At 37.1% G+C, this 25,590-nt stretch overlaps 1 protein-coding gene across 1 annotated transcript; it reads left to right on the top strand.

The window, feature by feature from the left end:
• LOC103695657 (chromatin assembly factor 1 subunit A-B) lies at nt 1-23,118 on the top strand. Its single transcript, XM_008777031.4, has 12 exons — nt 1-309; nt 425-575; nt 4,450-4,545; nt 9,486-9,562; nt 13,068-13,147; nt 18,184-18,244; nt 19,309-19,376; nt 19,499-19,580; nt 21,006-21,089; nt 21,218-21,295; nt 22,325-22,444; nt 22,543-23,118. Exons 1-12 carry the CDS (start codon nt 142-144, stop codon nt 22,717-22,719), a joined length of 1,242 nt encoding a protein of 413 aa, XP_008775253.2. The 5' UTR covers nt 1-141; the 3' UTR covers nt 22,720-23,118.
• The last annotated feature ends 2,472 nt before the right edge of the window (nt 23,119-25,590 follow it).

The following is a 25,590-nucleotide window of genomic DNA, read 5'->3' as shown; positions in this document are numbered from 1 at the left end:
GGTATCAGTGTCCTGCTCCAAACACATATACAAAGAGAGAGACTCGGAACCAAACAAGGGGTTTTTTCTGCGACTTTTCTGTCTACTTCTCCATCGGTCGATCTCGATCTCGCTCTCTTTCCTCTTGCTCTCCCTTCTGCAATGGCGGGTCTCTCTCTGCGCTGCGGGGACTGCGGCGCCCACCTCAAGAGCGTGGAGGAGGCCCAGCAGCACGCGGAGCTCACCTCCCACACCAACTTCTCCGAATCCACCGAAGCCGTCCTCAATCTCGTCTGCACCACCTGCGGCAAGCCTTGTCGATCGAAAATCGTATGGAAATCTCCCTAAAGATCTCTCCTTTCCTCCTTTCTTTTGCTGTTTTGGGTTTGGGATTTCGTTCATTGTGAAAAAAACTTGTGATTTTGGAGTGGTTTTGGGGTTAAAGGAGACCGATCTGCACACGAAGAGGACAGGGCATGCGGATTTCGCCGATAAGACCTCGGAGACGGCGAAGCCGATTGAATTGGAGGCGCCGAAGGCTGCTATGGAGTTGGAGGAGAGCGCTGTGGCTCCTGCTGAGAGTAACCAGGTTGAAGGTGATTCTTTTCAGAGTTAATTGCGTTGATAGGATTCTACGTGCTGCGGGAGGTGCATTATAGTAGGGTTCTTGTTGGAGTTCTGATTGATTTTGTGGATGGCCTGTTCTTCTTTAGGTTGTATGATGCTTGTTTTTGGTTTAGAATGTCAGATGGATTCTGCTCTTCCTTCTATTTATTTGCTCATCCTGTTGTTTAATAGCTGCTGTTGTTTTATGAGTTTATCCTTGTGTGATCCTTTTTTTTAATGAAATAGCATTACACGTGCATTGGAAGGGAATATAGAGCAGACCATTAAATCTCTCTCGAAAATTTATGCAAAGCTGAATCTCTTAGTCAGCTGGAAAGTCAAGGTCATTGAGACAGTGACAGCCTGTGACGCATGGCTTTAATTTGAGAGTTATGATTAGCCTGTGAAGTATCACATCTCCATCAACACATGTAGTGTGTGGGCACTTAACACTTGTTCTTACATGACAAAAACATTGAAAGTGGTTTAACCAAGAGTAATATCTCAAGAAGGGCAGTTAAACATCCAAGGACACTACAAGAACAATGCTATCAGGCAATTTAGCAAATGAAATGGTCCAACCTTTATTAGGGCAGTCAGGGAAGGTTGAAAATTGGCCATCTAACTGTATTATTTGGGAGACTGAAATCATGAAATGAGAACATATCCTCTTTTTTTTTTTTTTAATTACAATCATCGTGTATTGGTAGTTCTTTATTTATATAACTCATCTTTTAGAAATGAGTCAAATGACCTGGGACTATGCCAACTTTTTTAACTTTACAATGCTCTTTTGTATCATCACTTAATTTCTTTAAAACATAGAAATAATTATCAGAATGTAGGCTCGGGTGGCTATAGCTGAGCAGAAAGTCATTTTGAAGAAAGCTTTAAGAAAGAAGGTTTTAATGGTGAAAGAAGTTAGGAAGCCACGCCTAGCTTTCCCTCTTGGGTTTCCTACCCCTTATGGTTATTTTAAACTAACATTAAAGTCGTTGCAGTCTGGTGGAGAGTGGCTTCCCTTATGGTTATTTTAAACTAACATTAAAGTCATTGCAGTCTGGTGGAGAGTGGCTTCTGTAGTTCCCAGTGAAATACAAAAAGAAGTCTATCACTATTCTAATCCAACTATAACTCCAAGCCCATTCCCACGTCCAAGCCTGTTCCTGCTTCTCTTTTTCTCTTCGTTTTCGATTGTCCTCTCTCCTCTCTGCTTTCATCTTGTTTTCTCTCTTCTTGAGACCTTAATTATCATGCCCCACCCAGTCTGAAACCTGTCTTGCCCTCTGATGAACCTGTTAATGCCCTTCTTGCACTTTCAATGGCCGAAATCTTAGAAGTCCATCATAAAACAACTTATCCATCTTGAAGATGTTTCTCCTGGATGTTTCTGCAAAAACATCCATCACACCAATGACTTTGATTCCAACGTCTTCAGCTATGACTGGTATTGAAGATCCTGCCCTTTTTTCTTTGTTTGTGGCTTTTGGTCACTTGTATCTTATCTATGATCTCTTGTTTTTGATTTGCATGAGATGTTGTCTTAGGATCTTTGATATGGTTGTGTTCCAATGCATTATATTGGAAGTCAATATTCCTTGATGGCTTGGAGCCACCTTGTATGGGATCTATCACTTTTTGAAAACTCCCCTAATTGAGTTATGTACTTATTGTTTTGTGTTTATGCTTGGATTTCCCATTTGAAGGGCTATGATGTGCTTTGATTTCAATACCTGAGGAATATGAAACTTGATGGAGGCTTTGAAAATTTCTATCATCTAATCAGTATAGCGAGGGCCATCTATAGGCTAGCAATACACAATATTTGTCTCAAAAGGTGGAAGTATATCATAAGTTTGAAAAGAAGTGGAAAGAGAGAAGAGAGGATGGAGAGATGAGAGAGAAGAAAGAAAGGGGGAGAAGGTAAAGGAGAGTTAGAGAGAGGAAGGTCAAAGCTTAGTAGCAGGAAACATCTATCTAGGGTGGTGAATCCACCTTAGAATCTCCTTAGAGACTCATCCTCCACTTGCTTCTTAAGCATTTATTGTTGTTGTTGTTGTTTTTATAGTTATATGAGATGCTTCCTTGTATCCATGCTCCTACATTTGCGCCCACTTCTAGTAACTAATGGTCAAAGTTATGAAGAGACTGAGAGAGGGGAATTACTCCAGAGTTAAACATGATAAAGAAAAAAGGATGAGTGGACATGGAATTGAGGGTATTTATGGAATAATACATATATTCTCAGAATGAAACCAGGTGGTTTCATTGGGCCTGGGAAAACTAGGCTTGGCTACCTAGCTTTCCTTTACAAAAGCTTTCTAATGCTAAGCCATCTTTTGATCCCTGGGACCTTTGACTTTTGTCATCATTCAACTCGAAACAAGCTAGTCAATGGGCAACATGCTTCTTCAATAAATAAGTAGAAGTGATATTTAGTGAAAAAACCATCATCCCACGTACAACATTTATTGTATAACATTAAGATGTTTTTTTTGATGATCTAAACTTTGTATAGGTAATTAAATCATGGATAAATTGCTTAATAAGTGTAGCATTTGCAAAGGGACACTGAGAGGACCAGGCTCAGACATGATAAATAATGGTTGCGCATGACTGCTATAGAGTTGCAAATGACTTAATCAAAAGGCAAAAGACCTATATTAGCTGCTTAAAGCCATTCTGATGTAGAGAACAAGAAGCATTACAGGAGTGGGAAGAAACCTCTTAGGTCTTGTTTGAATGATAGGGAGTTTTAAGTGCTGAAGTGGGATCAGGAGTTCCAGGAGAGGGTAACAAGCTCACATGAGGATCCTTAGACATGTGCTTGGCCAGTGCATTACTTTATCTTGGTAGGTTAAGCACTAAATGCGACCAAAAATTTCCTTCAAATCAAGATTTAGGTGCACTGAAAAATGAGACAAGGTTTCAAAATTGTGATATTGCAATTACGCCATGCAGTTTAATAGGCTAGCTCAAGAGAAAAAATTGGTTTCTATTTCCTAGTTAATGGGATCTTGCATGCTTCAATTACCCATACAAGCAAGAAAAATATCTTCTGCAAGCTAGTGATTTTTGGTGAACTTGTGCACCTGAGTCATTCTTTCTCTAAAGATGGTCCCATCACATATAGCATTTGCAGAATGAAAGCTAACAAGATGTGGATGTAAAATAGGAATGATGAATATGGGTGGTTACGGCATTATAAACAAAATTGGATGGACTCAAAATTCCAGAGTTGTTTGGAAGAGCTAGAATTCTTGTTTGCACAGAATTCACATGTCTAGGCATCTTTATAACGCAAATTTAAACGGTACATTATTTATTTATTTATTTGTTTACTTACTTACTTATTGGTAATGAATGCCTTTTAGAAGTAGAATCATCATATTTGATGTGTTTTTTAAGTTTTAACAATTAGAAATGGTTTTGAAAAGTCTAGAACATGCTTGTCAATCATTGGGTAACCAACCAGAGTAGTTTGTTTTAGGGAAAAAACAGAGTTTGCCTAGCTTACTTTTTTAATATTTATCGATATGGTTGTATATTGTTTCATATTTGTGTATGCTATTAAGTGGCACAATATACTGCACTCTGCCAAATCCAGATATGTACGATATATATATATATACATACATACATACATATATATGTATGAGTCATGAATACTCCTTCTTGGTTTATATATGCTCTCATTTAGTACCAAGTTACCTATACAATGAAGATACACTTTTCTTTTTAGATTTAGGGAAAACAAAAACATAATTGTTTGCCATTTTTCCTTAATTTAATTTCCAGTCATTGTCTGCAAGCATGCTTTATTTATTTATTTATTTATTTATTTTCTTTTTCCATGTGTACTAGAGATGATTGTCCCAGAGGTCAATAAAAATTTTCTTGCTGAACTTGAGTCAATGGGATTTCCAACAGGTCGCGCAACAAGAGCGCTTCACTTTTCTGGTAAGTTTCTTAAATGCAGTTTCTCCTTTCATTTGTTTATTTTTTTTGTTATACAAATTGTGGTCAGCCATTCATTTTGCTGTGGCAGGCTTTGCTTCTTATGCTTTATTCTTGCCATCACTATGCTAATTCCTCCTTGATGATCTTAAAGTTTAAAGGCGGATGAATTCTTGAGTTTACTTTTCTCTGAGCATACATGTGGTGATTAAGCTTCAATAGATGATTTGCATTTAAATATAGAATTTGTGCTCTATCATGAAATCAAAATCCATAGCCATAAGCATAATCATCAAGCCTTATCACAACCATTTGAGGCCATCTTTGGCATTATTGGGGAAGAGAGAAGTGGAGAATGGAGATAGTCATCTGGTACAATCCCAACAATGGCATTGTGCCTGTGGGCATGCTGTTACCATTATCGTATAATTGGCTTCTGTTATTCATGCCAAAACATAGCCTTTTGTGATGGCTTGATCTCACAATATTATTAGAACTGCTAAACCTGCAAATTGAACAGGTAAATCAGTGATATGGTCCCTGGTCTGGTTTGGGTTTGATATTGGGCAGGACAAACAACTTACGCGGCGAAAACTGGTTGATCCAGCTGAAATTTGCTCAACCCAGCAAACTCAGGCAGACTAGAAGAAAATATTCAGAAAGTCATATCAAACCAGAGTGTTTCCTCAAATACATGACCTACCATAATGAACTATGGCACTGCCAACTATTGGAACCAATCAGCTAACATATGATGATATATCAGATTTATAATATATCTTTTGCTAATTCTAAGTTAAAAGAATTAGGCCACATGGCTTGAGATTTATATTGGAAACCCTAATAATTTAAAAATTAGCCTGTGCAATTCTTTTGGTCCATTAAGAGGGGGAATTTTGGATTCTAGCTCTTTTAATATTTTTTGATGTTTTTAATTATGCATTAGAATGTGTTTGACGTACTTACACTATACATTTGCATTGCATTGCTCAAACAATTAATTTGATTATATAAATAGTCAATTAAAATACATCAGTTTCATATTTTAAATTCATACACATTTTCAAATTTATGTTTACCCAAATAAGCATGTTATAGAACCACTTAAATTTGGTGTATATTTTACTTTTTATCATGTATTCACAATAAATATTGGGCAAATAGTTAATGACAAGTTTGTTTGTAAAACTTTTACCATAATGCTTTAAACTAGTTTTTCTTATTTTTAGTATTATTTCTATTTCGTGTAATATGTATATCATTGTTTATTTATTTTGACATGTTGGTTGGATTTGTAACCAATTCTGCTTACCAGCTCAATATTTAGTTTGGATCTGATAACTTAAAGGTGTTTCTAATGCAGCTGCTAATTATTTTTGGGTGGTGCCAATTAGTGGATTTTCTAATCTTATTGCATCCCTAGAGTTCCTTTAGCATACAACACGCAACAAGGTAAAGAGAGAAGTAATTTGGAGGAGGAAAGGAGTAACGGGTGATGTGGAATAGTCATCTCTTTTACTTTTGTTGATTTCTAGATCAATTGTTGCTTATTATTGATTGTATGTCTATAACTAGGAGCTTATTTTGGATTAGGAATTAAGTCCAAAGATGGATGCCATAATTTCCTCCATGTGGAGAATTATTACTCCATTGTCCCCTTAGAAAAGCGATATTATCCATGAGCATGTCTTAGTTGGGGCAAGAATCATCATAAATGATTAAAATGTTGTCGTTTTGCACTGTCCTGTTCTACTATTTCTATTCAATTGTTACAGTTTGTTGAGAACCTGAGACAATTGACACTAATTTACTGGTTACAAACTTTTATAAGAGCTTAAAATGTATCTACCTTCTTGTAGATGAAATATGCTTTGATGATCTAAATGAGGAGTGGGTAGAGAATGGGAGGAAAGACATTTTTTTATGGGGTTTGTGCATGGGTACAAAGAAAAGGAGGTTGGATTGATGGCTAAGATGGAGAGGGGAAAGGAAAGGTATTCATGCTACTAGAGAAAAGGATTGTTTTGTGGCTATGATGTTTGGGTCTAGAGAATGAGTAGATGTTTGCCTGCAGTCCCTCTGGGCGTGCCATAGAACTTGTTGGGCTGGCTGACTTGCCAGAGAAGTTGCAGAATAAGTCTAATAGCAAGGGGTAGGTGCATGGGTGTGTCACCGGCATTAGAGAAACCAAAAAGAAGGTGATCGAAGGGAAGATGCGAGAGTAGCATGGGTTCAGGTCCCTTGACTTTTAAGAACTTTTACCACTGTCACAAGTCACAACGTTGTTCGAAGAAGATGGATTTGGATAGGGAGTAACCTGGGCTATGGTAGGAGAGACCTATGTTAATACTACTCCTAAGGTAGAGTCTTACTGGTAAATAAAATGCAGGAAAAAGTAAAGCTAATGGAAGAATAAGTGAAGGTAAATTAAAATTGATTGATATGTTGGGGATCGAAAGGTCCTTTATCAACATTACAATCTGATATTTATAAGTGACTTCTTGTAATTGCTAAGATAGGTGCCACTACTCCTCTTGCATATTTATCCTTGCTATTATTTGCCATATGGCCCACTACTCCCACTCCCATACATAATAAGTGGTGCTACCCTTTTACGTCATGGGTGTAACTACTTCACTCCTCCTATGCTATGAATAGTAGGAAGCGTGGTGTAACTATCCTCTTTGGATTCTGCTTCACTAAAGCCTCATCATAGGCCGCTAACTCTTGCTCCCTTGGGTCTAAACCACTTTCATTCGGTATGCACCCCCTTTGTTGTGTCGGCCTTTAGATTACAATCGGTCTAGATGTGGTGTAAACAGTAGGGGAGGTTGATTTGAGGGTTAAGAAGGGGAGGAAATCGGTTGTTGATTGAGGGCTGAAGTTGGGCTGAGGCGAGGTCAAATCTTAAAGAAGGAACCTCTTTACTTTAATAAAACATGTTTGGTACTACTTTTTATGTTTTTTATTTGAAAAACTATTCTTATGATTTTTTTAAAAATTAAAATAAGAAAATCTTGCTTTCACTTTTTTAAAAATCAGGGAACTCAAAGTTTTAAGTAGACTGCCTCCACCTCTTGAATACCCTTTCTCTAGACCATTTGAAGCCATGCCCTTTTCTTATGTGCTACCGCCACCACCGCTATTGCAATTGCCACACTACTGCTGCCATCTCCATCACAACAACCGCTACAACGTCCACCTGCACCACCTCCATCCCTATTGTTGTTGCTGCTGTCACTGCTACCATGACCACTACTATTGCTGCTGTTGCCACCATGCCAACTATTGCTACTATGACCCCACCGCCACCATTGCCGTTGCCATTATCAAAGGTTAGAAGAGGTTTCTAGTTTTTGTTTTTGTTTTTTTTTGCATTTCAAAAATAAAAATAATTTATGATGCAAAACATGTTTATAATTTTCAAAATTTTAAAATTAAAAACAGAATTTTTGTTTGCAATGAAAGATTGGTTTCATGACCCCTTTTTTATTGCACAAGCAAAGAAACCTAATCCTTTGCAAGCAAACATACCCAAACTGTTTCAACCTCTACCTTTTCTATCCCCTCCAGGAAGTGTTCTAATCTAGTCTATTACAAAGCAGATTATTGAACATCCATTTCCCTTTTTTGTTAAGTCCCAACATTTCCTATTCCTATACCTTGTAAACCTAGTCTAGATCAACACAACAAGATTACCTTACTTTGCAGATTTTCCTATTGCGCTTATCTTCTCTTTAGAAATTCTACCTAGGCACACTGACAAGTTTCGATTATGAATGTTTGGGGTTAATATGGAAACATTATAGAAGAGGGCTGATGATTTTTTTGATGCGCTTATGAGGCTGTCAATGAATGTCTTCCTTCAAAATTGCCAATTTTCTAGCTCCCTTTTCATATATAAGCCCCAAGAAGTAACACACAAAAAGATCCTATATATATATATATGTAATGAGTTGATTCCTTCTTTCCTTGTTTTTCATATTAAAAATGCTCAGTTGTAGAGGATGAGATCCATAAAAGATAAGATCATAAGGAGGATCTATGACGAATATTCATCTTATCACCAAAGAAATGATCTAACAACTTGTTCTTCACAAGATAAGAGAGCTTGGAGGTGTCAATGTGTCTCCAGAGCTACAATTACTATGGAATGTAAATCTGTGAGCTCATAATTGGCAATGGTGGTATGAAGAACCTTGTTCCAACAAAATTGGTTTGAATGCTAAATATTAGTGTAGGGCAATGAGATCAGTACTATTAATGATTATTGTTATATGACAGAGAATATAGGGCTTGAATGTAGATCGATAACTAAGTTATCCATAAAAAAAATTATTTTGAAAAGTTGACATGTGATATGGGACATGTATGAGCTGCTAATATCCTTCAGAACTGCCATGGCATTATGATCAATTTTTGGGATTGATGATGCCTCTATCATGTCAAACGAGCAGAGAAGTATGAAGATGATGACTTGAATTAGGAATCTTAGAATTACTGTGCTAGTTTCCACTCAATGAAGGTGCTCCAATTTCTGCACTTTCTCATGTTCTGGCCGGCTGGCTTCTAAGATCATGCATTTTGATGTTTTTGAAAACCCTCTTGAAAACATGAACAAGAAACACCATCCTGCCCCTCTTGACCTGCTGTTTATTTCATGATTTTCATCCATCAATTCACTTGATTTCCAGGTGGGACCCAAAGTTTATCCTGTCCCTCTGATTGCCTCTGTAGTGAACATGAGCAACAGTATATAGTTATCTCTGTGGTGAATGGTAAAGACAATGTAACCCCTAAAGACATGCATCCAGCAATGTATGCATGTGCACATTCATTAATTGCACAATGATAATTAAATACAAGTGCCTCAGTTCCTTTCCTATCATGTTTCCTGTAAAGATTATGGATTCACTGGTTGCATGGTCTCCTTTTTTCTACAGGTAACAGCAGTCTTGAGGCTGCCATAAATTGGGTTGCAGATCATGAAGATGATCCTGATATTGATCAGATGCCTCTGGTACGTACTCATTTCAATGTGTGATACTGGTTACTGTAATATGTCATGTCAATTTATACTTTGACATGATAACAATTTTCTCTTCTGGTGCACCAATCCATATTCGAAGCATAACAAATTCTTATCTTAGCTGGTTGGAAGTAATTGATCAGTAACAGTGCATTTTTGATATCATTAGAAAACTCTTTGCATTCTACCAGAGGTGAAACATTTATAGCCTCGACATCTGAGCACATAAATTTTTCCACTTAATTCCCTAAAAATTCCTATTGATAAAAAAATAAATTTATGCATACAATATTTGATATATTTTTTGAAGTCAAATAACTAGTTTCTGAAACAAATTCCATGGTTGAATGACAATACAAACTATAATCTTGAAGTTGCAAGATCAATTGCTATTGGAATACATACCTAAATGCAGGACATGATCTGAGTACCACTCCCATACTTATCATGATGTACATGGTCAGGGAAGTTACGGAGAAGATGACACAGTGATCAGAGAGGAGCAGGTCAGGAAAGCTGTGGAACATGAATGCATGCTTTTCAGAATTTACATATTGAAAGATAGGAAAATCTACTTCTGATTGTGAATGTTCCCTGTTATATAATATTTACATCTATGAGTGCAAGATTTGAAATGATCCTCTTGGTCAGGGAGAAGATTTTTCTGTTAAACCTAAAGTAAGTTCGACAAAGTGGAGATATACCTTTCAAGTGCTGTGCAGTATGTAGGAAATTTTGCATAAAGGATTAGGAAACCTTTCTTTACAGATTGAGATATGGGGCACTGCAGAGGGCACAATACAAAAAGATTGGTATGGCAGGATGTGATGGGGAGATGGATATATGGTAAAACCAGAAAAGATAATCCTCGTTGTCTAGTTAGGAATGCTATAGTTTGAAAAATCAAAATAGATACACCAAAAGAGGATCAGGAAAGCCATCTAAGATGGTTAGGCATGTGCAACATAGGTCAATGCAGTTGCGCTAAGGTGTCCTATAGATTGAAGGGTCAGAACGGATAAGAGAGATGAAAGAGTCCTAGATCCAATAGTGAAAAGAGAGTTGAAGATAATTTCCAATTTGAGACAAGGGTTCATGATGGTCTACAGAGGTTTGCTGTACTGGTACGTACCGACCATACTATACCGTACCGGTACCAAATTATGTGATACAGGAGGCATACTGAGTGTCGGTACGTTGAACCGGCCTCTGTATTGGGTGTACTGACACTGTAATAGAATGGTACCGGTATGGGATCCAGTACCGAGATGACAAACTCGACACTGAGCTATTGCTAGTATTGTGGATGTGGAGGGTACTAAATACCAAGCAAACTACTCGGTATGGCTTGGTGTTGACTGTACTGGATCATGCTAAGTATAAAAGGTTCAAATGGTTCCATGTGGCTTGTACCAAGCCTAAGAGGCTCAAGTTATTTTTCCCCACCATTTGAGGAACTCCTGATACAGTTTTGAGGTGGAGACTGGTGGTGAGCAGGACTTTGTAAACTCATGCCCCAAAACTTGGTTTTTGAACAAATCAAAGCCAACTATACACTTCTAGCAAAATGAGCCCTCATCCACATCTTCTTTTATATTTTTTAATTTTCTTTTCCAGTAGCACAATAAATTGTTAACTTTTTGAATTTAAGTATGAGAAATAACTTGTCAATGCATGATATATTTTGTACTAATGTTGTATGTTGTATGAATGATCACAAGTGGTAATACATTATTAGAATATGATATTAGCTTAAAAGATAACTGTGCCATGTTTAGCATGCTTACGTGCTCTCATTCTTGACTTTATGGCATGATATGATGGTTTAAAATATTGTTTTAATGCATGAACAATTCTTTAGTGCACCAAGAAGAAGAAAGTACCGAACTTTAAAAAAAAAACAATAAAATCCAAGGAAACTCATGCCGGCATGCGTTGAAGTGTGTGAGTGCTATTTTGCTTGCATATACAGAGTGCTAGCCTGTGCAGAATGTCAGCATGGCATGTTGCATGTGCCATGTGAACCTCTGGCCTCTATGGGCACGATAGCGATACCTAAATCCTTAAGAGGTTGATTGCCATGAATGGCAAAGTAGGATACTTAAACCCATATAGGTGGGATAAGGCGCCTTTATCTTTATGCATGCGAGATTGTAACCTTCAATATAATGATCAATTGGGCTCTAGGCATATCATTGGTGTTAAAGATAGTGAATACATGTGGGCTGCATTTCATTGAATGCATGTCAACATTAAATTTGAGGAACTATGCCCAATTTTTAGGAGCATACATCCATCTATTGCTCTGTAGAATTTGTTATTGCATTTGCAACAATAATATGATACAAATTATTCCTTATGGCACGTTGTTATATCCCTTTATCAATTATTGTTTGCTTAATGTATGCCTTAGTCTTAGATTATAGGAAGCATGGATACTCAAATGACATGCCCTCTCTATATCAAATATGTATCTAGTACTGATACTGGATATTTCTTGGACACTTGTCCAATGCTTGTATTAAGGTCCCTATTTTGCAACATTAAAAAAATAATCCAGACACTTCTTGAAAATACTGGAGATTCTAATCTGATACGTAGAAAAATGAGGGGAAGGACTTTTTTGCATGTTAACCTTTCAACAATGAATGGTCAATTTTGGAGCCTATGATGTTAATATTCAAATATGAAGTATAGATTTCGGTCTATGCATTTGAATGATGACCAAGTGATGAGCTGGTAAAAGTTGATGCCACTGTATAAGCATGGGCTACATTGTATTGATAGCCTACTATACTTTGTAGATTCTTTTTCACATGCACACATATATATATGTATGCAAATTTATGCATGTATCTTTATATGGAATCATATATATTCATTGATGTATCCTCGCCATATTGTACCCTGTTTTTTCAAAATTTGCTGTATATGATCCCTATACGTGCTTCCTAGCTTAGATTTAAGAATATTTTGATATAAATCATCATAGAAGACAAATAGAATATAGGCTTCATATTATTAAACAATAATATTACTATGTCCTTATTTAGTAATATACTATCTGCAATTCTGCATTCTCTTGGGACCCAGTTAACATGCCATGTTGAAACCAGCACACAAATTGATTTGTATGCCATTTATTATTTGTATTTCTTATGGGGTCTTTTCAGTGTCATTTTAATGGGACCACTCAACCAAATACAGTTTCATGATTGTATCACTGACTATTGTCTTCTAAGGTGCTTTTGGGCTTTTTGCTTGATGATTTGGCTTTTTCCCTTTTGAACAGGTTTTATGTTATGTGGATATTGATTCTTATAAAATGTTTATGCTATCATACAAGTTGTTTGTTAACCTAATATTTGATATGACAACAGGCAACTTCCTTAATTTTGAGACATTCCCTTGCCATTTTGGCATATTTATGCTCTGGAAAGAAATAATTGTTATATAAAATTATTCCATTTAGTTTTTATGTTTTATTTGCTCTCAGGTGTCTGTTAATACCAAAGCTGAAACCAGCACACCCTCTTTAACTCCGGAGGAAGTGAAGATGAAAGCGCAAGAGCTACGGTTCGTTTTAAAGATCTTGTTTTGTTGTGTTGTTATATGCCATGCTAGAAAATCTATCATGACTTGAAATTGGTGATAGTGTCTAAAGATGTCTGAAACTCATTTACTTCTTCTAAATTATTATGAAAATGGCAACACTAGTCGTTATTATTTCAGATTCTTATGGTCTATTGTTTGGTAAATATGATTCTTTTATAGCTATCATTGTTCAATAATGCAAGCTACCATGTCATATCACATGTTTTGTCTTGGAATATAGATTTCATGAAATATTAATACCTTCTAAGTTGGAAAAGACAAAAAAAATTAGGGGGATTTCAAAATCTTCGCAACTTGTTAATTTAGCAAAACAGTCGTCGAGTCAAGTACACTTTCTAGAGTCACTTCGAGTCAAGGAATTTCATAGATACTCTTGAATTTCTTTCCTTCTTTTTCACCCTTCGAGTTTGACTATCTTCTTGAACAGCCGTATAGGTTGTCTTTGATCATATATTACTTCTTATTTGTTGCCAATTTTAGTTCTTAGTCAACAAGCCTTGAATGGAGTTAGTTTTATGAAACAAAGTCTGATTAATCAAACCATAAGAATGTTTTATGACCATTTCTGTACATGATGTCAACCTCTATATTGGTGCCAAAAGCTTGACCAGCTTTGTATAGTGGAGGCATTTACTCTTGAGACCTAGAAGATCAACTGGCATATAAGGAGATAAGTTAAAAAGGAACACCCCAATGTATAAGGCTCTTGCCACTGAGGGGTCTGAGGAGGTTCAGATGTACGTAGCCATACCCTCATATGCAGAGAAGTTGCCTCCATGTTTCAAACTCATGCCTCTAGGTCACAATAGAGCAACCTTATTATTGGACCAAGGCTCACCTGCTAAGGAGTCGTATGTTGCTTGGTTATATTGTTTAAGCTTATGCACCCATGGAGCAACCCTCTAAATCTTCTTTAGATTGATTCTTAAACAAGAAGAAGATTTTTATCTCTCCAAATGGGAATTATTTTAATGTGTTATTAGACACCTAAGCGGCACTCTTGGAGGCCATGTCAAAGACCTACTATTTAGTTATAATTGTCTTAGACACCTACTTATACCACATCTTGGCACTCGGGGATCATCATACACGTAGCTCTAGGATGTAATTTGAATAGGGATCCCAAGTCCTGAGCCAAATAAGACTGAAAATTTTTAAATCATGTTGTCTCACCTAGAGTTAAAAAGGGAAGGTAGGACACTTGAAAAGCCAAAGCTATAGACATTGTATAGAGGAAGCTAACCAAGTTGGCTTAAAGGTACCTTCATATGGGGAATCGCAATGTAGACCAAGTAAAAGGAGAGATGACCGGGGTGTACTATTATGGGTAGGCCGAGCGAAGTTTAATTCTTGTAGATTTGAGGTTGATTGAGCATGACTCTTGATTTGACAGACGATGCAGAATCTGGCTATTATGACAGCGTGAGTAGTGGAGGGCAGACAGAAGTAGAGGCCGGATGTTGGCTGAGTGAGCGGTTACCATATCCTTTGTCTTCTAGTATAAATAATTGAAAGTAATTTATGAAAAATATATTTTTTAGATTTGCCAATTAATCAGATTTCACCTTTGTCTTTATCTTTAAGTTATCTTTGCTTTTGCTCTTTAAATTCTATGCTTTAGTTTCCTAGTAGAATTCTAGTTTACCTATAGTAGTAGAGTAATTTGTAGCCCCGGCTACACTCTAACTCTTCCTCTTTGAATAGGCAGTATGACAGTAGCAGAAGTCCTTGAAGGTCAAGGCATTTGGATCCACGCTACTATCATTATCCTTCTTTTGTTATTCCCTTTCCGACTAATCTAGTGTCGGTGGCATGCCCGTGCAATCACATGACCCACCCATAGGACTTGTTGTCCACCCTTTGAGGGCTTAACAAGCTTTTTTGGCACGTGCCTCAGGTCTCTTAATGGCAACAACACCAAAGATTTTGGATGCAACTTTTAGGTATGGGCAAAGAGTTGGAATCTTTTGAAAGTGAGTTCAACTAGTGATGGCCAACGTAAAACTATATTCATGTCTGTTGAACATGATAATCCAGTTTATATAAAATTTAAAATTACAGCGGACCGTAGATCTACTGCTGCCAGAAACATGCATAATAACTTATTGCCGACTTGTATATGTTTATGTAGACTCTTGAAATTATCGATGAACTCAAGAAATTTCGGAAACCTGCAAAAGGTTTAAGGTTAACTTTGATCCCTACATGTGCCTTTATAGACCAGGTTTTTTTTTAAGGACCTCCATGCTCAACTTATTTAATTTGGGCTTATGCTCATCTGACTTGGAGTTGGCCTTGGTCTTGATCATTGGTGCTAGTATAAAGATTTTCTGAGCTCAAGCTTGGGAAGCTAAAGGGTTCAGAACTTTCTAATAGTGTTGATCAGCATAAACTTAATACCTTGGCTAATGTGGAAGTACTACATTGACAAACCCGAACTTTGTAACCAAATTCTTGTCTATGTCAATTTACATTAGGTCGGTCCACTTTGATCTCGTTACCCTTTTTGGATTGTTAGTCTTTGACGTTGGGTCTATCCTACTCATGATTTATGTTTTTAGTGGCAATAGTTGCTTCTCATCCTCTCTCAATTATCATCCCAACACATTTATGTGATTTTTTTAGATGCTTTTATCTCCTCAAAGTTTTTTTCTCCTTCTCCTTCAGTTTTAATTGGGCTATCATTCGGTTAGGTGTCATAATGTCGGACGAGTGGTGGGGTGAAGTTTTGGGTGGTTTTGGATTGATTGACTTAGCAACATGATGGAGTAACAATTTACAAGTCATTGGTTTTAGTTGGGTCAAATAAAATTACAGTTAAGATTGGTTATGCAAGCAGAGCGGGTACTGTTGTAAGGATTGGTGGGTTTAATGCAGATGATGGTGAATAGAAGATAATAAAATGGAGAAAAGGAAAGAAAAAGTTAATTAGTGAATGATGTGCAATCCATCATGAAAAAAAGATATTTCTGTTTAAACTTTGTGCCTCGCAATGTCGATAGCCATAACCATGACTTCTCCGAATTATTTGGTTTAGCTTTGTGGTTCCCTATTCACCAGGTATTCCTATTTAGGGCCATCTCTGATGATGAACTTCTTCTGCTTCAATTGTAGGATGACTCTTAACCAAATGATAAAATCAACTATCTTACATGTTTCCAAGATGGCTTTGACTTGAGAACTGGACTTTAGTCAATTGAGTACTCCAATTTTTATTAGATATCGACTTTCCTAGATAGCTTGATCTTTTCTATGCTAAAAGTTAAGACCATACACAACCAATTAAGAGACTTAATATTTGGGTGGTTTAGGTGGGTTAAACTTAGGGTTTTGATTTGATCAAATGAGCTTAGGCTGTCTTTTGACTTTATCGGGGTTTGGGCCCAAGAAAGCTGGTCACTGTTCTGAAATTTTGTCCATTGGATTATCTCATGCTCCGTTTGTTGGCATTGGTCAGGGCTTGGCCTGATTTTAGGTGGCTCATTTCTGCCCCTAATTTCTTTCTTGACAAGCTATGGTCTGCCCAGGCCTATTCAACATTCAATGAGCTGAAGTGTGAACTGTGCAACCTTCAGGCATTTTACTTTGGCAATGTAGTTATATGCAGAATTGGCGTTGAATAATAAACAAAATATGGGGCTGTATTCTTACTGCCCCTCTTTAATTGAGAAGGCCAAACCAACACAATTGTAGATAGGTCCAGCCAGCCACGTTGCTGCCACCAAAATCTCTAAGAATACACCTCCACCCTCCATTTTAACCAAATCAAAAGCATCTTTGGAGTTTTGCTCAAGGCAGTAGAGGAATGTGGAAAGTGGTGGGTTAGGGACAGCCAACAAAGTGGGGATTGATCAGGAGTAGGCAAATACACTGAAGATGCCCCAAGTATCCAAACTATCTGCCAAGTCAAATGCAAACAGGGGACTTATTTGTTAGTGCTAGATTTACCTTTTAAGACCCAAGTTCTGGGGTTTCATAAAGACCAATTCAAATAACAGATAATGATCTTCATGAATATTGCTTTTCTTTTTAAAACTGGCTATAACTATCACGTGCAAATCTATGTATCCTAAAAGTTAGGCAACTCAAACCCCGCACCTCTCCTTCTCTCTTATTTTCTTTTTCTTGATTAGACATTCACATATCACAAAAACTCAAGTTACTTCTGAGCTTCAAGACAGCTAATGATTGGTAAAGCATGTTGTTGCCTTTTTTCCTACTATATGGGTTAGCATATAGAGGTATAGTGAGCTGGGTTTGAATGTATATCGACCACATTCAGGCCTCCCCAACCTAGATTAGATTAGAGTGATGAGAGTTAAAATGATGAATTGGTCAAAGTTGACCTTGTTCAGATCTGGTCTAACATATTATATAGAACAAGCATGCCATATGGGCCTAATGTTTTTTGAGCACATATACTTGCTACTTGCCCTGCTTTTCAGTAGGCTTTAACTGGCATGCTGAATTGGCTGTTTATCCTTGCATTAAAGTCTTCTTTTCAATAAACTGGATCATTTTGCTGAATTTGGAGTGATATATTGTCCTTATAAGATTGAGTTTCATCATATGTTGACATAGGGCATTGTGTTATTATTCAAGTGTCAAGTCTTGGTATATCAGCACCTTGCCAGTGTGGGTTGGTGTGATATGGTACATCCCTGTATAGATACATGGTATGCTGTTGGAGTTGGCATAACACCTATACCATGTGTCAGTACAGGGGCATACTACACCCTCACTGTCCTAATACCATATACAGCAACCCTGTACAGGCTGGTACATCAGCAATTAAAAAATTGATTTTATTTCTATGTCTTGGTTCTAACTCCCCAAAGAGTTGGGACAGGGCTTGATGTTATGGTTATTGTATATTGGATTCAGACTTTTCCTGATAAACATGGCATTTTTGTTTGCTTTCAACGCTAACTCAAAAGTTGGGCATAACCTGGTGGATATGGGTGCATCTATCATTATGATGTCTTTGGTACTTGCAGTGAACGTGCTCGCAAGAAGAAAGAAGAAGAAGAAAAAAGGACGGAAAGAGAAAGAGAGAAGGTATTACCTTGTTCCTTCTATGCTATTTTTCCTCTTTTGGCTTGTTAATGTGATTTTGATGCACTGTTTTAGTAACTTGCACTGAAAGTCTTATGACAAATATAAATTGGAGATTGATGGTCAGGAAGATAATTATTTGAAGATGTGCTTCTTCGTCTCCTATAGGGTTATAAATGTCAAGGACTGAGGTCCAAGTGAACCACACTTTGATTTATTCAAGGAAGCTGTTCTTTAGATCAAACAAGGATCAACTTATTGACATACTTTCTGGTGTTTTTTCAAAGTTTGCATGCAGAGAGAAGTCATCAAGATCCTAATTTAGGTTTTAGCATAGGATCTAAATTGAAATCAATTATTGACTATGTCATTGCAGCATGGTGGTTTTTTTATATGTTTGTAAATTTAATCTTATATTCTTTGAGCAAGAAAAATAGCCACGCAATTTCAACAATTCTGGCATATAGTCAAACAAATCCAAATAGACTTTTATAATGCAGGACAATCAAATATATGAAGCTATAATAACAAATTCGACGAACAAGGGTATGATATATAAGATATTTAGTTTTAGGAAGCATAAGATTTATAAAGAATGTGATTTTAAGTATTCAATCTATGCATGTTTTAAGGCCCATCAAGAAACAATGAATTACACACTGTAGGTGTCCTAGAGACATGTACAGATTTCAAATTCATACTTACATGTTGACCTGTAGGGAAACTGTTATTATTACATCTTAAATTGTGTGGTTTAATGTGTCAGCATGGACGGTTTGATTGTTTTCCATTTGCACCTTCTATTTAGGACTAATTTGTTTGCACTTTGCATGGGGTCTCTCTTTTAACTGTGGTTCGCAAGAAGTTTTTACTAAATCTTTCTTTATTTTAAGAATATTCTTGTACTTTTCTTGCCTTCTCTTTCTGCTGATTGCTGGAAGCTATGTATTATCTTGTAACTTTATTTTTTTATTTTCAATTTTGCAAACCTGCACTCAAGGCACTTGCTCAACATTTTGATAATGATTTCAGGATATAGTTTGACCTGGCTGTTATATATATTGCAGGAGAGAATACGCATTGGTAAGGAACTTTTGGAAGCCAAGCGGATTGAGGAGGAAAATGAAAGACGACGGTTTGTTTTAGCCTAAAGCTCTTCTTGGACAATGATTATTTGATTTTTGGCATAATGCTAGTAATTGGCATATCACTCATCTTTTCTGGACTGATTCAGAAGTGCATCTCCTTCTTGCACAGACTGTTGGCATTGCGAAAGGCTGAGAAAGAGGAAGAGAAAAGAGCAAGAGAGAAAATTCGCCAGAAACTAGAGGAGGATAAGGTCGGCCGCCTTGTCATGCTGTCCTTTTTTTTAGATCTTTTCTCTGTTGGAATTTTGGCTTTGTGTATTCTGCAAACCATTTCATTTCTGCTTGCTGTTTGGAAGCTATCATCTTCTAGAATATAAGATATCCATTTTATATTTCTATTGCCTTCACTTTTATACTTAATTTTTGTTAATTGTCTGTATAATGATTATTATAGGTTATAATTTTATGAATGATCTATTTTTTTGATGATTTTTGAACTGATTGTAGTAGTAAAAATGTTATCACTGTGATGCTTAATTGTGATGCGAGTAAAAATGATATTTTCATTTATCCTTTTTCTGTTGCTTGTCTGTTCTGAGTGGGGGGATCTAATGATTCATGATTCAACAATTATGACTTTAAAGTCTAGGAAGTGATCCTGTGTGCCATGTGTTTGCATATTGCAGTTCAGGAAGGCTTTAATCCATTACATTAGTTTTGTAAAACTGAGTACAAGATTATGGTGAAACTTGAAAATGTCATGCTTATGTGGCAAACATATTAAAACATCCGAGTTCAACCCATGGGATAAGTATATCTTGTTAATTTGAGGTTAAGTAATAATAGGGTTGGAACAAAGAATGAATGCTGGGTCTTTGACTGATGAACTTGATCATGGAAGTTTGAGATTTTGATGAACATAGTATGTTCTGCGAGATGAACACATACTATAATGGCAGTGCTTCTCTATACACTAATAATGGGCTATACCTCTTAGGTATTTGTATTATTGTGTGATGAGATACCTAAAGGGCATAAACCACACTAGTTAGCTGACAAGCTTGGACTGCAATGTCAATATGTTTGAATCAAGTCCATAAGAATGCAAGTTATCTAGTTGCTATGCCTATGATTTTACCTTATGCATAGCTGCATTTTTCTGGATAAGTAAAGGGGCAGATAAGATTTACTTGCCTAACTGTTATACACTTGTACTAGTAGAATCCTCGGGAACCTTCTATTGGATATCCAACTAATATCTTTTCCTTAGTAGTTATTTATGTCATTTATTACTCCCTACAATTTATGACATGCTTCTTGGAGCTCAGCTGCTTTTCATTGTTTCTAGTTACAGTCATTGACATTAATGCATCGAACATTCCTTTAAGACACCGGGAATGTTCAATAACTTGCTTTGGCTTGATGTATGTCCTAAGCAGGAGGTATCAATGTATCGAGAACATATGATAGTATCATGTGAATCTGCAGTGAAAAGAATTTGGACTTAATTATTTCACCATCAAATGTTTGCATGTCAGTGATCGTATCCATTGTTTTTGGATAGTGGGCTATTGTTATATAGTAGCCCTGTTCTTGTCCTAGAGTGCTTGGTTCTTATCTATATTAACATCAGAGGTCTATCGCCCATAGCACCATCACATAAAATCTTTCTGCAGGCAGAAAGAAGGCGGAAACTTGGGCTGCCTCCTGAGGACCCTGGAGCTGCAAAACCCAGCTCACCACCTGTGGAGGAGAAGAAGGTACTTTTTAATCCAATTGATTCAAATAAATTTCCTACAGCCTCCTAATTAAGTTAAAAGCCTTGGTGTGTGTGGAACACCGAGTAAAACTGTATTATTTATGGGCACACATGCTTTACGATTTGCAGAGTTTCTTACCTGTTAGGCCCGCTTCGAAGGCAGAGCGCATGAGAGACTGTTTACGCTCTCTTAAGCAACATCACAAGGTATCCTCAGTCTCATTTACCTTTTCTCATAAATTCTCTGAGAAGTATGGGCTGAGATTTGGGATCTGTTACTCATTTCAAACGTAGAAAAGTGCCAACATGCATTTGAGCTTTTTGTTAAAGTCTCATATTCTTAATCAACGAAGTAAATTTAAGCACTGGCTGCCCTCTTTTATCTGTCTTCTAGAATTGTTCAAACTTCAAAGGGATTTTGACATTTTAGTCCTCTTTTTCCAACCCAATCCCAAAATGGTTCACTTTTTTGTGAAAATACGTATAGCACCTTTTTTGGTTATTAGAACAGAATAATCCAATTATTTGATTTTTAGATGACAATAGTCAAATCAATAATTAGTTGAATAATAGGATTATTTTGTCTAATAATCAAAACCATGTGCTACATGTACTTTTGGAAGAAAAAGGGACCATTTTGGGATTAGGTTGGAGAAAGAGGGCTAACATGTCAAAATTGCTCATTCAAACGATTTCACCATCTACTTCACTTTTTGCTACTTTCCAACTCATAAGACTGACATCACCTCTAAAACAAATAAAAAAAAAAGGGCAGTCCAATGCACAAGGCTCTTGCAATTGTTGATTCTGGGGAGAATCTGACGTATGCAGGCCTACCTTTGCTTATAGAGAGGTTGTGTCTATGTTTTGAATACGGCCTCTCTTGGTCACAATTGAGCAACCTTCCATTGTGCCAAGGCTCTCCTTCATTCCTACAAAAAATACTGCATAAAATAGAACGATGCAACTTTATAGCATGTAGCCACAAAATTTTGATCATTTTGTTTGCACGTGTCATGCATCACAGAATGTGGCTCTTGTGCTGAATGCTTGTTCTTTGGTTAGGGGCAAGCATCTGGCTTGAAAAGGATTTTGACATGATGGTTAAAATGTTTAGTACAAGGACTTTTCTATATAATTGGCAAATATGTTGTTCTTTTACGGATAAATTATGGTACATAGTTGCTTGCTGTTGAATCACATTATATACCAACTGTCTAATGTTCAATCTGGTAGGATGAGGATGCTAAAGTTAAGAGAGCTTTCCAAACGCTTCTCACTTATGTGGGCAATGTTGCCAAAAATCCAGATGAAGAGAAATTCAGAAAGATCCGGCTAAATAATCCAACATTTCAGGTAACTGAGAAATTCCATGAGTTTCATATTGCATTAGCTTGACTCTTCATTTCCTTAAAAATTTAATTGGTTACTCTCTTTCTAATTTCGTTCAACAGGATAGAGTTGGTAACCTTCGTGGAGGCATTGAGTTTCTCGAGATATGTGGCTTTCAAAGGCTTGATGACAATGAATTTCTGTTTCTACCTAGGGACAAGGTTGATACGGCAGTCCTGAATTCTGCTGGATCAGAGTTGAATTCTGCCATAGCCAATCCCTTCTTTGGAGTTCTCTAAGTTGAAGGTATCAATCACATGGGTACTTGTCTTTATTCTGCTTCACTAGCTTGAACAGAAATCTGATACAAACATGAAAGTATTGAGTGAAATGAGAAGAGGAAGAAACAAGAAAACTTATGCAAAAAACTCAGCGCATCACACCTTTGTGTCCTACTTGCAGTTGTTTGATTGCATTACTAATGCTTGTCTTCAGGAAATGAGAAATCAAGAACCATGTATCGTTCTATCATTGATTGAGAAGGACGCTAGGCTTGCTTTTGTCATGTGATTTAGTTTACTCTACCTATAGCGGGTACTAGTTTTTGCGAATTATGCAGGTGCATATTTGGAGATTATTTAAAGGAAATTCTACTGAGGAATTGATTTTATATAAGCAACTGTCCATGATTTTTACTATTCTAAGCATAAATGATTGCGTCACATGAAATTCGCCACTAGGTTGTAATGACTCTATTTTCATGCATTTATCAGATTTAAGCTTTCCTGTTGTTCAATTTTGATGGAGTATTTGCCTTCTTAGTTGAAGTCTCCGCCAAACTGTTGACAGAACACTATCTGGTGCATGGTACGCTATACGTCAGTACCGGTACCAGTACCGGTGGGTACCGAACGTACCGGTACCGGTACCAGTGGATACCGGTATCGGTACACCAGTGTCGGTATGCCTGGCATACCGTGTAGCATACCGTACCGATACTCGGTATGCTTATGCTAGTGCGTCACCGGTACGGAGTCCGGTACCGGTACGACGAACTTTGAATTATGGTGTCTCCGGTCTTCCCATGGCAGTTTTAGCGCAGTCAATTTGTACAACCTCAATTTTTGCTATCTGATGTCTCTGTCTCACCATGGCTCAATGTTTGCTCTACAACCTGAATATCAGCTGTTATGTTGTTGCTTCTACTGATCAATGCTTATCATACCTTAGCTTTCAGCCATCCAGCTGAGCTTCCAGCAGCAGATTCTCTCCTAGCAAGATCATTACTTTTGAGTGACCAAAGTAACCATTATCTGTAGGGCATTGGGCAGCTTAGCCATTTTCTAGTTTCCAATAAAAAAAAAGGTTCTATAACGTTTCAGCAAATGTTAATAAAGGGTTCCAACTGAATGCGAATTTCCAATCATTTAAGATATCAAAAAAATAAGCTTCTTTAATTGATGGAATCCTCTGGTTAAATTCATAGTATTACTAATAGTTTATATGGGATATTGTTTTATGCTGTTATGGCTAAAACCCTGACTCTATGCTGTACCCGTGAAGCCCCCTCCGCTTTTCTTTTTTTAAGGCTCCGGAGGCTCCCGGAAGAGCATTTTTAAGTTAACGGGCATCATCATCAAATTCCACATTGTTACAGTACTGATACGGCTAAAGCAATAGTGAGTTAACCCATCCAAAATGAGCATTTCCAAATTTTCCAAGGCGCTTTGGCCCTCCGACCCAAGAAATCTGCTAAGGCTTTGGGATCCATGTTCACAAGCAAATTTGAGATTCTAAATTGTACTGCTTGTTTTAGTCTCCTGCAGGCTCTCTGGTCCCGAGCAGACTAGAACAGCATATCAACTTGCACTGGGAGCTAGAGTCATGGTACCATAGATGGCGAGTGTTGCTGCAGAGACGGATCGCCGCCTGAAAGTCGAGTCCGGCGACATTAGCTTGCTCGGCCGGATTCTGCTGGTAGATTCAGAGGGTATGATTGCTTTTGCGGAGCTCCCAATCTGGGGTTGCTGCGTAGGGTGCAACTTGGATTAGGCTCGAAAGATTCAACCCGACTTTATGCAGCATTTGTTAAAGTTAACCTTCAAAAACCCGAACCCGACTGCGATCCAACTAGAGCCTAACCTAACCCAACCAAATAATGAATAATATTTATGTTTCATATAGGTTACTTATATGTTTATGTAATTATTTTAATCTCATCAAATTGTATAAGTGTGCAATTGAAATTTATGAATGATTGAGATCTTAATCCAACAAATATTAATTAAATAAAACTGCCCCAACCTTTTTTTATCTTAAAATTCCTATTCAACTTGGTTTAACTTGATTAATATAACATAATCCAACTCAATCTGACTGACCTAATCCGATTTGACCAACCCAATTCATCTTGAATTTAGCTTAAAGTGGGTTTGAACTGCATTAAAGAAATCCCAATCAAAGAATGGGATGTGTTGTATTAGGGCCGAAGGTTTTAGAAATCAGATTGGGTTAGGGTTTGCCCTTAATCCGATCCCACCTGCATAAGTTGCAGCCCTGCCTCCAATAAGCTGCAAAGCGTAGGAAAGGACATGTGGAACTCATGTGAGAATCATGTTATATGTTCCAATATCACTTCACATCATCCCCCAACTTAGCTTTATCTGTGAGTGGTGATGCATTGGCACCGAGCTCAAATGGGTTGTTCCTTCAAGGACTAAGGATGGATGAAGCTGAATGCTCCTTGACTAATGGTATCAAGGTCATGGAAAGTTGGCACCATGTAGAGGACAAATACCAACATATTAGCCAAGAAAAACTTATTTCCAAATCATGCTTTGATTTCTAGTTTTTAGTCATTTAATGCCAAGATACATCATCAGTATAATTGCAATGTACCAACCAGCATCTCATGATATGCGGGTCAATATAGGGCTAAAAGGATGGTTAAAAGAAATGAAATGGCTAATTACGGGAAAAAGTTTCTTTGTTTCATGAGGTATGACTAGGAATTTTTTATTTATCTATTATAGAATTGACCATGGATCAATTCTCCCTTCATTAGAAGTATAAATATACCCCTAATTCTGAGTTTCATGTTAGTTTTCCCAAAACATATGACAGAGTTGGACTATCCTATTCAATCCAATTGAGATGACAATTTCTTAGTT

This window comes from Phoenix dactylifera, chromosome 14 (assembly GCF_009389715.1).
Source record: "Phoenix dactylifera cultivar Barhee BC4 chromosome 14, palm_55x_up_171113_PBpolish2nd_filt_p, whole genome shotgun sequence".
Lineage (NCBI taxonomy): Eukaryota > Viridiplantae > Streptophyta > Magnoliopsida > Arecales > Arecaceae > Phoenix > Phoenix dactylifera.
Note: the sequence above shows the minus strand (reverse complement) of the source record. Positions and strands in the feature narration are given on the sequence as shown.

Excerpts from the sequence above, each read along its gene's own strand:
- LOC103695657 (XM_008777031.4), top strand. The coding sequence starts at position 142 with ATGGCGGGTCTCTCTCTGCGCTGCGGGGACTGCGGCGCCCACCTCAAG. Across the intron at positions 576-4,449 it reads TGAGAGTAACCAGGTTGAAG|AGATGATTGTCCCAGAGGTC; the intron begins GTGATTCTTTTC and ends CATGTGTACTAG. Across the intron at positions 19,581-21,005 it reads AGAAACTAGAGGAGGATAAG|GCAGAAAGAAGGCGGAAACT; the intron begins GTCGGCCGCCTT and ends ATCTTTCTGCAG.